Source organism: Poecilia latipinna, unplaced genomic scaffold, assembly GCF_001443285.1.
Source record: "Poecilia latipinna isolate Pla-1442-1.1 unplaced genomic scaffold, P_latipinna-1.0 Scaffold806, whole genome shotgun sequence".
NCBI classification, from domain to species: domain Eukaryota; kingdom Metazoa; phylum Chordata; class Actinopteri; order Cyprinodontiformes; family Poeciliidae; genus Poecilia; species Poecilia latipinna.
The window spans coordinates 38,795-52,793 of record NW_015113422.1 but is presented as its reverse complement, the minus strand read 5'-3'; the positions used below and the strand labels follow the sequence as shown (position 1 = coordinate 52,793).

Below are 13,999 nucleotides of genomic sequence, written 5' to 3'. Positions count from 1 at the left end.
TGTTGACTGTCTTTTATGACGTAAAGCACTTTGAACTAAGTTGCTGAAATGTGCTACATAAATAAACTTGACTGACTGATATTTTACAGGATTGGAAAAACTCATCACGATGTAAGCGTTTCCTATCAATCGATATAAATAATTATTGATTAGCTTTGTTTTAAATATTTGAAATCCAGCCAAACTGGAGGCCAGATCCTTACCTGTTTTATTCGCAGCTTTCACTCAACGGGAAGCCTGAAACCGCTGCTGCGCAATTTACTCAACAGGTTGTTGCTAGGTAACCAAGGAACGAGTGATGAATCGATGCTACCAACCTTGCTTAGCTAGCCATGAGAGACAGAGCAACTAAACTCTTTCCTTTCAGTGAGTACTATATATATTGAATATTCAATCAGATATTGATCACATGTCTATCATGACATTGATTTATTGGCATTATTTCCCTTTGCTGCGGGGTAATGCAGCCACTGCGATTTCTGACAGTTAAAACAATAAAAACGAAGAAATTATCAAGTGGAATAAAATATTTCATGAAGTATTTATGTCAAATTTAGTCCACTGTCGAATACAGAGAGAAATTTGCTTAGTTCTCTCTAGCATCTTGACAGATGCAACAGAAACCAAATTACAGACTCTTGTTGAGGGAGAATACATATTTTATGTATCAACATATTTCCAGACTTTAATGTAAATTCTCTACCTTCTAGCAGGTACTATCTCTGACTGTGTGACTGGTTTGTGTGGCCTAGTCAAAGGAAACCCTGACTGTTGGTAACAGCTGTGTATTGAGGAGAAGCTCCTAGCTCTGCTCCACTAACTGTAAACTTCTTCTATATTGTCTGAAACAATCCTGATCTGTGAATAAGTTTCAGGAGAAAAGCTGTCTGACTCGAACGCGCCACTTTAGCCCAGCGTACGGCACAGCCAGAGACTTTGGTATTTTCCATTTCCCTCAGGCGGCCTTGTAATGTCTGACAACAGAAGGACACCACAGCGGTCTAGAATCGCTTACAGTCACTTAATTCAATCCAGTTGTGAAGCAGATTTGAAGAAAACTGCTGAAATGTTCTTCATATGATGATATGCGGCTAAGTTTGTTTTTCTGACACGAATTAGAGCGTGTAAAGTGGGCAGTGAAGTTATCCAAACTGGTTGTATTCCCTAAGCTTCTAGCAAACAGTAGGATCAACAAAACTGATGAGAAATGAAACATACTTCCTTCCTCTGTGTTCAAAACGAGTGACAGGACACCAGATCCAGATCCAGATTATATGAACTGGCGACTGGATGGCTACCAGTTTGTCACCATTGACAGTAAGGACGATGGTAATAGAGACAGAAACATCTGCAAAGCTCACTGCTGGAGAACGGCAGCAAAGAGTTGCATCTACAGGTCAACGAGTCTCCAAAACCACCACAAGGCGACAATCAAAGAGGCTCTTCAAAGGCATTCATAAATAGTTACTTTACGGGTCATTTGTTCTGAGAGGAAGGTTTCTGGCATTGGCAATCAGGTACCAACGGAAACCTTAAAAGACTTCAGGTTCAAATATCAACCCTAACATCAAAAAGCCTCTGCTGAAGTCCCCTCTAAAGCTGACCATGAGAGAATTTCAGCCTCATCGATCTTATCTTGTGGTTCAGAGACCGACAGAGTCAAACTGTGAAATGACTCAAAAAGCCTCAAAGCAAACTGGGTTAAATTCCCCAATCTGCTGGGCACATTATCCATTAAAATGTCCTATTATACGGAGCAGCAGAGAGACAGAGCCAAAGTCAGGGAGCATGAAGGGGGCAGGGACGTCACTGAGGAACAGAGGGTAGAGGAGGGAGGGAGCAGGAGGGGGCGAACCTCCTGAAAGACATAAATAGGCGAGAAGGAGTTTGGATCCTCGCAGTCACTCATCCCGACAGCCAGGACCGCTGCTCCCCCGCCCCTCCTCCAGCTCTCCTCTCCACTCATCCACTGCTGGAACCAGTGAGTATCTCCTCACCTTCACCTGGTGCTAACACGGCCTAATCAAACTAAAGCCTGGGTCTGTTACTGATGGGAAGCTGTTTGGCCTGCATGCAAACATACCGGCACGTCTAAGGTGAGCAGAGCGAGACAGAAAGCAAACGGAGATGGATGAGTCAGGAAGGAAGAGTCAGAAAGCAACCAGATAATCAGACAAAAATCATGGATGTTGCACATTAAACTACTTGGTTGATGAAAAGTCTTTGCAGTTTTATGAAGGAAGGTGGAATTATGTATCTGTGTCTAGCTGAACGCATGAACTCTCAAACTGACAGGTGATTATAGCTGAGGACTACTCTCAAAAGTTCTCCACTGCCTTCTCGGTTCAGGAGGAAGACTCAAATTTCTCTTCAAACCATTGCAAAGTCCCAGACATGGGAACAGGAACCGTAGCTCTGGTCTATCACGGTAGCCATCGCCTGCCGTCATCTATCACCGTAACTATCGCCTACCGTCGTCTATCACGGTAGCTATCGCCTACCGTCGTCTATCACGGTAGCTATCGCCTACCGTCGTCTATCACGGTAACTATCGCCTTCCGTCGTCTATCACCGTAGCTATCGCCTACCGTCGTCTATCACGGTAGCTATCGCCTACCGTGATAGGCCACAGCAGTAAAGATTACTTGTAGGAGTTTTATTTTAGTGTAAATATGAGTTCAGTTTAAAACTAACTTTGAAAATATTCAGCAGGTTTGCTTTCTGGATTCATGCTATTAATTTAAATGTTTATTATAAACAGAGCAGTCGTTCCTCATTGGTCCAGTAGAAGACAAATTGACTTCTTTTGGTTTTGGAAGATGATTCAGTTAATCCAATCCACTTCCTGGTTGGAGGCACCAGGTTTATAAGCTTTAGCCAGAACAATTACCCTAACAGGGCAGTTAAAGTCGCTAATGGGGCAGTTGGGACGTGTGAGTCAATCTGTTCAGCTCAATGTCCGGGTCCATGTCCCCAGAGATGTCAGGCAAGTTGCTTTGATCATGCTCCAAGTTGCTAAGTGTTGCAAAGGTGTTAGAAGGATGAAAGCAGAAGCTTCCTCCTCTGCTTAGAGTCGGTGTTTCATGTTTATCATGAGCTACGTTCACTCAGCAGGTCACGATTTCTTGCTGAAATCTGATTTGTTGCATGGTCGCTCATGCTTCTAATTAAAAGCAACTGCAAACAGACGTCTGTGTGAACGGTTTACGACCCCAACACGAAGAACGCAGATGTCACCCGCAGGGCTCCGTTTAGTAAAGATGGCCGCCGCCGCGGTCAGCAGACGAAGGAAGCAGATAAATCCCAGCTAACAGCAACGAGCTTTGACTGCAGACACTTTGACAACTATCAGATACAACTGGATTGGTTTTGGTGAAAAATCGCAATTCAGACCAACGTGAAACAGGCGAGAACAGGTACAAAATGGATTCTTCTTCGTTTGTGATGTTTGGTACTTGCATCACTTATTGGAAACATTTCGTTCCCACTTTGAGGGTTATTTACAGCCACTTTCTAGAAACTATCCAGTCTACTGTAAGGAAAGAGATTCATGTGTCTCCAATGAATGATATCCACCAGCAGGCGGTCGCCCCGAGTTATTCAGGGTTAGGAGTCAGAATCAGAACAAAAACAAGGTAGTGTATCATAAAACAAGTGTCTTGTACAGGATTAAATTAAACATGAAATCTGAATGTTTGTATGATTATTTGCTGTCATAATTCATAGAAATACTTAAGTATAGAAAGAACAACAGGCTGACATGTGACAGTTTGAGTACATGTTTATGAAGCAGTTTTTGGAAGTAAAATAAAGCAGTAAAAGGTAGAAGTGTGTACAGACCTGTCGGCGCTGAGCAGGATTGGTTAGGCTTTGATTGGTTTAGTAAGAACTGAAAGGCGCTGGTCTATTTCAATTCACAGAACCCATTAAAACACAAAATCAACATCAGAGACAAACTCCTTTCTCTTTAGATGCCACTGAATTTGTGAAACATCAGCAACAAGAGCCGATGCGTCTGAGTTGGACTGAAAGGCGTTTTCTCCACCAAGTGTTTTGTATTTTTTCAGACCATCAATCCTTCTCCAACCCGAACCAATCATGGAAGCCAGCAGGAAGACGCCCTCCTTCTCTGACGCCCTCCGTCGCCTGCTTGTCCTGATGCTAACTCTCATCCCCGCCGTTGGGTCGATGCCGGTCCCAACGGACGTCCCCATGTGCACGGCCTCAGAAACCGCCCACTACAGCCTCACGTTCACAGGGAAATGGACCCAGGCAGCTTTTCCTAAGCAGTATCCCATCTACCGCCCGCCTGCACAGTGGTCCAACCTGATCGGTAAAAATATACTCCACACTCTGATAATTACTGGTATTCAGAAGAAAATCATTTGAATTCAGGTATCTGCAGGTCTCATGAATCAAATTTAAGACGTTTTCATGTCACAGAAATCACCTGTATGGTTTGGCAACAGAAGAGAGACAGTCGCAGAGACAAACATCATCCAGCCAGCTGACAATAAATCTGAAGAGAAGCTAATTAGCTAGCAAAGGTAAATTAGCAGCTAGTTAGCGGTAGTCTAACGCTGCTCAAACGTTAGCTTTAGCCAAACAGAAGTCCCGTGATTGACGTATTTAAGGACAAATTACATTACTAATAACTAATGAAAGACATTTTAAGGCCTAAAGCAGCATTCAGCTTCTATGCACACAAATCTGGAACAAACTTCCAGAAAACTGTAAAACAGCTGAAACACTGACTTCCTATAAACTTGGGACTAAAAACCCACCTGGTCACAGTTGCTTTTGAAACGTGATCAATTACGAATTTAACGACTTAATGTGATGTTCTGATTGTTGATTCTATGTTGCATGACTTTGTGTTTTAGTTTGTTATGATGTAAAGCTCTTTGAAATGCCTTGCTGCTGAAATGTGCTATACAAATAAAACGTGATTGATAGAAGCATTGATTGATCAATAAAACAGCAGAAGCTGTTTATTCATTGACCTTTATGGATGTACATAAACCTGTTGCACCAATTATACAAATCCTGAGTTTCCTCCTCTCTGCGCTCCAGGGGTGACCCACAGCTCCGACTACCACATGTGGCAAAGTAATGAGTTCGCCAGCAACGGAGTGAGGGAGTTTGCGGAAAAAGGCGAGGCCTGGACGATCATGAAGGAAGTGGAGACGGCCGGCGAGCGGATCCAGAGCGTTTATGGGATCCTCTCCGCTCCTGCTGTCGTGGGAGGCTCGGGCCAGATGGACGCCGAGTTTGAGGCGTTTGCCAGGCACTCCTATGTAAGTCTCCCCACAACTGGCGGCATGCAGGCTGGTCACCGAGTGCGTGGGAACCCTTCAGCAAACACAGCAAGCTGGTGTCAGGATGGCTTTAGCGGCGCCAAGAATTTCACAGCAAACATTTACCGAGGAAATACCCAATGTAGCATCCTGATAAACATATTTTTGTTGCATCTTTCCCCCTAATTTTAAAAATTAACATAATTGTACACTAATGGTGGGACTTTATTAAGACCCTGAATAGAAAAGAGTTAGCAGAAGCTAATGCTAAACCGCTAGAAACATAAATCAACAGAAGCTAACGCTAAACCGCTAAACACCCAAAATTACAGGAAGCTATCATTAAAAAGCTAACCACATAACTTACCACAAGCTAAAGCTAAACCGCAGAACTCATAAACAACTTTGCAAAAGCTAACGCTAACCATAAAGCAACTTCCTGCAAGGCAACATGGCTGCTACTGAGCACACCACCGATTAACCTGCATTATGTTACGCTAACGCGTTAAACTTTTTAATCGCATGCATTAACATTGACAGGCCTAATATACACAATGCTCTCAAAAATGTTCAAATATTTTTCACATTTTGTCACATTGCAACCACAGACATCAAGATATTTATTATCTTATGAAACAGACCAACAAAAAGTGGTTCAGACTTGTGTTTAGTCTTCTTTATTCCAATAACCCTAAATGAAATCTAGAGCAGCCTCCTAATTCAGAACCAAAGTCCAGCTGAGTGTCATTTAATCTGCAGCTGTTCTGGTTCTGGACAACCAGGCAGGACGCAATGGGATGGGTCAGAATGTCCTAGTCAAAGTCCAGACTAGTCCAGCTGCCTAGATTTGAATTAAATAAGAATAATCCAAAATACAATTTCACATAGTTAAGCAGGTTAAATTAGATTTTTGATCATTTTGAATCGATTCGAACTGGGAGGACTGGGAATCCTCTAAGAACGGATTTTTTCTGGACCTCCAGTCTGCAGCGTCTCGTCCCAGCGCCGTTCTTGTCCAGCTGTTTGCACGCTGCTGCCACGCAGGCTGCTGCAGAATGAGACTTTAACATGCAGCTGGATCCAAAACTGGACGTTACTGGACCACCGGTTCGGTTCTGTGGCTCCTTTCTCAGAAAATCCAAACTGAAACGGTTGAAATCGGCTCAATCTTCAGGACCGAGCTGGTTAAGGAACCAGAGCCGAGCCCAGCTGTGATGTCGGTCGTTGTTTTGTAGCTCCGCTTGGCGCTCTCATCTCTTCCTCTCTTTCGTGGCAGCTGTCGTTCATGGTGCGGCTGGTGCCGAGCCCGGACTGGTTCGTGGGCGTGGACGGCGTGGATCTGTGCGACGGCGACCGCTGGAAGGACAAAGTGACGCTGGAGCTGTTCCCGTACGACGCGGGAACGGACAGCGGATTCACCTTCTCCTCCCCAAACTTTGAGACGATCCCGCAGGACAGAATCACGCAGGTGAGCCGAAAGCAGCGGCAAAACCCACAAACCTCCTGAGCCAGAACCAGATTTTCACCAAATCAGACGCCGTCTCACTTAACTTCTTATTCTGCTTCGGTGAAAACTACAGACTACAGGATCAGGGGTGTTAAAAGTGCGGCCCGGGGCCATTTGCGGCCCTTGAACTGACTCTGCATGGTCCCCAGCTGCAATTAAAAAATGACACAAATTTGGAGACATTTAATTTGTAATGAAGGTAAAAATTGTTACAACATATTTTTTGAGACAGGAAAACATAAAGTACAACACAAAGTATTTGTGTTTTTATAACCAAGTTTTAAGAAAACATAAAACCAAGTTTATCCAGAAACTTTTACTGAAAAGCCGACTTTACGGTAACAAAATCAGCTTTTATTCTTTCTTAAACTTGAATAAACATTGAAACAAAGAGACACAAATCCTGTTTTTATTACTGAAAATAAATGTATCCAATAAAGCTCAAAAGAAACTGAAAACTAGATGCTTTACAGCAAACATGAAAAATCTGCTGCAGCGTCTCAGGAGGGAAAGTAGTAAACTTCTGCCATAAAACTCTGACATTTTCTAGAAAAAAAATCTAATTTTTAGATTAGTAATAGAAAATTTCCTACAAAAAAAAAAACTCCAAAAATTTCCAGTGCTAAAAATTTCATTTAGAAAATTTTTCTATAATATTTCTGAAATTAATCACAAAATTTCAGAGTTTTTGGGGGAAATTTACTCCTTTTCTTCTTGAAAGAATCCCTTTCAAGTTTTGGATCTACTATAAGTATCTGGATAATCTATTTGCTTGATTTTAAGTCGGTTGTTTTGACCTGTGATTACTTTTGAGCCTAAGTGTCGTAAACACCTGTGGGATTCATAGTGTGTCATTTTCCACAGATCACCTCGTCCTTCCCGAGCCACCCGGCCAACTCCTTCTTCTATCCCCGCCTGAAGCATTTACCGCCGATCGCCAAGGTCACGCTGACAAAAATCAAGAAAACGAATCAAATCATCAGCCTGCCGCTGGAGCCCACGCAGTCCAACCTGCTGCCAACGGGCAACGAGATCGAAGACAAGCTGATCAGTGAGACCGAATATTCCTGTGATGCTTTAAACACATTTATGGAGATTTATTAGATGCAATCCAGTGGAAGCCATGTCTGCATATGGTAAAGATATAAAGCGACCCTGTGTTTAATTTATTACATTATAAATATATTATTTACATAACCAGTTTTGCTAATCTAGAATCTCAGCTAATGCTAAACCACTAAACTCAAAAATTAGCAGATGCTAACACTACACTGCTACATGTGAAAGAAATAGGGGAAGCTAATGCTAAACAACAATCAAAAATGACCAGAAGCTAAAGCTAAACCACTAAACACATAAAAAAGCGGGAGCTAACGCTAAGCATTAACGCCAACTGTCTCTGGTTTTATCTCTTCATCTCCGACTAGCGAACAGCAAAGTCCTGATTTTGCTACATATTGTTACTTTGAAGTTTCAGAAATGGGATGACCAAAGTTAAAAGAAGATGATGTGACAAAGTCATGAAAATTTGTAACATTTTATGGAATTAATTGGTTTAAAAAGGCAGCCATGTTGAAAAATGTCCGTCATCCTAAATTTCAAGTGGCTGATGGGAAATATGAAAAACATGCAACCAGAGGGATTAGCATAGAAATACTTTAAAACCAAAATAAACAAAATGTGCTGAAAACCCAAACCCAGCCTCGGTTCATGGCTGTTCTGACTCATGCAAGCATTTGGAAAACATTTCAAGCCATTTAAATCCAATTACATGGCAGCAGAAACCTGAGAGCCCAGCAGAGAGCGGGGCGCCGGGGCCACAGCTGCTCTTCAGTGCATAAAAACGACGGCTGGACCAATTATTTGCAGCAGAGATGACGCTGCACAGGTTGAAGCTGACCAATCACCACCTGCTCTGCTGACACATGGCGGCCATTAAGAGTCAATTATAACGGAACAAGTTGGTAAAAAGAGCTAAAACATCTGAAACAAACTCAGAACCTCTCAATGGGCCTGAACCGGTTTTATAGTTCACCGTGACAGTGAAGGTTTGAGTCAGCATCACTAAATACAAGCCGGTTCCCATGACAACACCACAACAAACAACACAGCATCCAAGAAGCTGTTGGGGTTTCCTGCCCCGAATCCCAGGGTTCCATCCGTCTGTTTATCCTTCTCTTCCATTCGTCCGTAGCATCTCTGCTAACGTCTTTCCTAAAACATGACCTTTGACCTTCATCAGAGACATAAACCCCATCGGTTTGCATCTCTGCAGTATTTTATCAGCTCATCCTGCTGCTTCCCATTAATGCATGAAGGAAACGTTAAACTCAGCAGCTTCCGCCCGCCTCCAGGCCTTCTGCTTTTCCACTCTAACCCACGACTGCGATACGAATCAGCTGGAAACCTGGTCGCATCAGGCAGCAGAGCGGAGCACAAAACCAAAGGCAGGCTGTGTGTGAGGCCTTTCCTCCAGCTTACAGGCAGAAGACATGACAAAAACAGACGTTTTCATCAGCGAATGAAGGTGAAATCAAGCAGCTCGATCACTGCCAGGACTTTCTCACATTAGGCCGGGGTCATCGCAGTAAAATCAATTCAACGCACCATAAATTAAAACTAATTATTCCCATTTATCGTTTCTCTGTTTCTACCAAAAACTGGATGGTCAAAGTCTTCAGTCTGGTGCTTTGGTCTCAACCAAACCTTGTTTTGAAGGATAATTTTATCGATTGTAGGTAACAACATTCACCCCACTGCTGCCAACTCAGCAACTTTCCTGCCACGTTAAGAAACATTTCAGGTAAATAAATCAGTCACTGTCCAAAATCGCAGACGGTCAGGCTTTTTATAGATCGGTAATCAGCAATGGCCAGAAAACTACAATCAGTGCATTTATTGCCTGTTGCAACAAGCAATAAATCAATTAATCACACAATCAATTAAAACAAACTCAATAATTTACATAATTTATCGTTTTTCTCTGTCAGTCAAAAACTGGATGATAAAGTTTCGGTCTGGGGCTTTTGGTCTAAACTGAATCTTTTTGAGGAATAATTTTGTTTACAGAGATTCATAATTCATTTTAGTTGTTATGCCTGTTGATTTATTTTGCACATTTAAAATCTTCCAGGTCTTGTGTTAAATGTTCACTAGGATTTAAAGTTTATTGATCTCTGATGTGTTACTTTATTTTATTTGAAAATTGTCTGAAAACAATATTATCGTTTATCATCCAGCAAAATTTGATTCTGCAACTAGATTTAGTTGTTTCATTTGCTGTTTCTCACTCTAATATCAGCTGTCAGGTTGTTACTTTCTCAGACATTGTTCCTTTGTTTTGAGTGAAGGCGTTGTGGGGGCGACGTTTGGGGTGTTTCATGTGTTTATTGCCCCTCTGCCTCTGCAGATACCCCTCTGGACTGCGAAGTGTCCCCCTGGTCGCCCTGGGGTTTGTGCAAAGGGAAGTGTGGCGACTCAGGTGTGCAGCACCGCACACGCTACGTCATCATGCACCCGGCCAACAACGGAGCGGCCTGCCCCCTGCTGGACGAGGAGAGGAAGTGCTTCCCAGACAACTGCTTATGACTAGGCCAGGACAGGAGGGAGAGAAAGGACAGGAAGGAGAGGAGGAGGAGGAAGGAGAAGAAAACCAGGAAAGGAAGGACCGGGCGCAGACGCTCCAAGAACCACAAACGGTCCGCGGTTTAATCCCAGGCTGTTTGTGGATCGACCGGGTCGGATCCGAGTCGGGTTTGAGATCGGTTCCAGCTCCAAACGGGTGTAGTTCTGGCCAACAAGCCAGTAGACAAACTGAAAACATTTTACACAAATTTAAACCCTGTTAAATTACATCTGACCCAAAATAAATCCAGACAGAGCTGCCATGTTTTACAGACATTCTGTGTTTCTGTTGTTTATATTTATTGACAGGATTTTAACCTGTTCTGTACAGCATAACGAATCCGAACGTTAGCAACTGTATTCCTCTACATTACTGAGACAAATAGAAAACAGTTTTATATGACGCAGTAGAAAATTGTAACAGATGCAGTTACTAAAGTTAATAAAGTGTGAAAGAACCACATGAAGAGTTTTTATTATTCATTGTGACTGACTGGTTTGTTGCTTCTGTTTGGAAAAAATACAAATCAAATGGATATAAAGATGATATGAAACACAAAAGTTCATGTAATTAGAGTCAAATTCAGTAAAATGGCCTCAGTAATATTATTTCTGACTCTGCAGTCTGAATAGAATAGAAAATAGAATATTGATCCCTAAGAAGAGATTATCAATTGACAAACTTTTCCATAAATATTTACAAATACGGCCAAAAGCAATCAAAAATATAAAAATATAGATAAAAAAAAGAAGTGTGCACATGCAAACATGTCCATCTATAAATGAGTCCAGAGAAAAACTAGACTGAAGTCTCAGAGTTGTGCATCATAAAGTGTATGTGCTGCTAAATCTTTTGTTTTAGCCCAGGAACCAGGATGAGTTTCAGATGTCTGAATGTGTGCTGCAGCTTTTCTATTGGCTCTCAGATCAACCAATCACAGGCAGCGATAAAGACTCGTCACATGGTGCAGCAGCTGCAGGTTTCTCAGCTCAAACCGCCTCTGGGCTGTAAACTCACCACCCTGACGACGTTCTTCCGTCTGGACGGGGAAAATCATTCAGGATGGGTTTCCGTCGGGTCGTCTTCCTGCTCCTGGGTTACCTGCCGCTGGCCGCTGCCATGTACTTCGACCTGGGAGAGCAGGAGCAAAAATGCATCATAGAGGAGGTTCCTGAGGACACCTTGGTGACAGGTGAGGGGCGCACCTCCAAACCAGACTAACAAACACCTGATCGGCTTATATCCATACGTTTCAGATTAAAAAAAGATTTCCAGCTGTTTCTGCTCCAAAAATCATCCTGACAATCATTTCCTGAAAAAATAACACAATATAAGCCTCACTGACATCTACAGAGAAACACTACTCAGAGTGAAATCAGACAGGAGGAGAAAATACGCTTTCAATGAGATCATAATCAGAGGAGAGGAACTAAATAAGGATTTATGTTTTACATAAAATCAGGAAACTGATTTTCTAAACCCTGAACATTTAGAAAAACAAAGCATCTCGAGTCAGAGGCTCCTTCTACAACACAGACTGCTACAGCGGATCTTTCCTGCCAGCAACCATCATCATCCACAAGAACTGAAGAATTAATATGATTCACAACAAACAAAGTCTGGCCCCCAAAACAGTAAAATTAATAAAATTTCTCTAAATTTTGTCAATAAAATTAGAAATGTTGGTTTTATTTCTGTGTAAACATCTAAATATTATAAGTCTAAAGAGTGATTTTAAATATCAGGTTTTTGTTTCCGGGGGATGAAGCTGAGCTGCTCTGTCTCCCACCTGCAGGAAACTTCCTCTTGGAGCCGTGGGACGTCACGGCGTTCAGGCACTCGCCTCACCTGGGCGTCACGGTTACCGTCAGAGACCCGAACCAGGAAGTACGCAGGAAATAATGCCGATTATTAAAAAGAATCGGGACGTTAACAGCTGCTAGATCTGATGGATCTGGTTCGTAGGAACAACCAGTTTCACTAAATGTTTCAAAGAAAAGATACAAATAAATAAGTAATTTAAGTCAGAGGTCCAAAGTGCGGCCCGGGGGCCATTTGTGGCCCTTGGACTGATTCTGAGCGGCCCCCCAACTACAAATCAAAAATGATACAAATTTGGCCCGTAGATGCAGACAGACTTTTAATTTGTAATCAGGGTAAAAATTACTACTAACATATTTTTTTGCACAGGAAAAAGTAAAGTACAAATTACTTTACTTTAAAACTTTTACAGCAAAGTTTTAACCAAGTTTATCCAGAAACTTTTACTGAAAAACCAACTTTGCTGGAACAAAATCAGCTTTAATTCTTTCTGAAACTTTTTTTTGGCTCTAGTTGCCTTTATTTGAAAGAGCTCAGACAGGAAAGTGGGTAATGAGCGAGAGAAGACATGTGGCAAAGGTCACCAGGCCGGGAATCGAACCTGCGACGGCCGAGTTGAGGACTTGGGCCTCCTCATGTGGGTTGTGCCCTGTGCCACCACAGTGCCACGTTCTTTCTTAAACTCTGATAAATATAATAGATGTTTGGAAACAAAACAAATTATTACTGAAAATCAATTTATTCAATCGAACCTAAAATATTCGATTGAATAAATTGAATCTTACTCGATTTATTCAATCGGGCTGAAAAAAGTTTTTGTGTGTTTTGGCATGCCACCACATGGCAAAAAGTTTGGACACCCCTGATTTACGTTTATTTTTCTTCCCTTTTCAGGTCCAGTTGTCCAAACGCTACGGAAAATTTGGTAAATTCACCTTCACAGCTCACGCCTCCGGCCAGCACTACCTGTGCTTCCAAACCAACTCCACCATGTTCTCTGTGTTCGCTGGAGAAAAGCTGGTGAGACCTGCAGAGAAACACAGACAGCAATCACAAACCGAACAGAAGAGCAATGCACTCTGGGGGTTTTCACCACTTTGTTCCACAGAAGCTGCATTTGGACGTTCAGATGGGAGAGCACTCGGTAGATCGCAACGTGGAGCGGACCAAAGACAACCTGCAGATTCTGGAGAGCAATCTGCAACACCTGACCAGCCAGATGACGTACATCACCAGGCAGCAGGAGTACAACCGGGTACATCGACCTCACATTCACCTGGAATGACAGAGAAACACCTGATCTGATCTGGACGTCTGGGTCTTTGTCTTTGTTCAGGAAAAAGAGGAGATTTTCCGTCAGATCAGTGAGGAAACCAACAGCAAGGTGTTGTGGTGGGCGGTGATCCAAACCTGCATCCTGCTCTCTGTTGGTTTCTGGCAGATCAAACGACTCAAAGACTTTTTCATCGCCAAGAAGCTGGTCTGATGTCGCCTTCTCCCCGATCTGTACGGCACAAACATCCCGTCAGGACCGGGAAACAATAATTAAAACATGAGATCCGACCTGGTTCACAACTCTGCATGGGTAATGAAAGGAAGGCTGAAAAATAAAGGAAGGTTTAACAAACTAAACGTTTCTCTTTTTGATTAGATGCTTCATTTCACAGGACTTTTGAATATAACATGCAGGGGTGTACAAACTTTTTGCCATGTGGGCCAAAATTGTAAACTCAAAAGTAACCGCAGGAC

At 42.6% G+C, this 13,999-nt stretch overlaps 2 protein-coding genes across 2 annotated transcripts; both read left to right on the top strand.

Moving 5' to 3' along the window:
- Positions 1-1,866: 1,866 nt before the first annotated feature.
- Positions 1,867-10,673, top strand: spon2b (spondin 2b, extracellular matrix protein). Its single transcript, XM_015047072.1, has 6 exons — positions 1,867-1,981; positions 4,068-4,333; positions 5,074-5,297; positions 6,574-6,765; positions 7,669-7,855; positions 10,214-10,673. The coding sequence occupies exons 2-6, from the start codon at positions 4,099-4,101 to the stop codon at positions 10,390-10,392; spliced, it is 1,017 nt and encodes a 338-aa protein (XP_014902558.1). The 5' UTR covers positions 1,867-1,981; positions 4,068-4,098; the 3' UTR covers positions 10,393-10,673.
- Positions 10,674-10,688: 15 nt separating this feature from the next.
- LOC106956306 (transmembrane emp24 domain-containing protein 11) lies at positions 10,689-13,878 on the top strand. Its single transcript, XM_015047074.1, has 5 exons — positions 10,689-11,621; positions 12,225-12,316; positions 13,145-13,270; positions 13,359-13,505; positions 13,587-13,878. The coding sequence occupies exons 1-5, from the start codon at positions 11,492-11,494 to the stop codon at positions 13,734-13,736; spliced, it is 645 nt and encodes a 214-aa protein (XP_014902560.1). The 5' UTR covers positions 10,689-11,491; the 3' UTR covers positions 13,737-13,878.
- Positions 13,879-13,999: the final 121 nt, after the last annotated feature.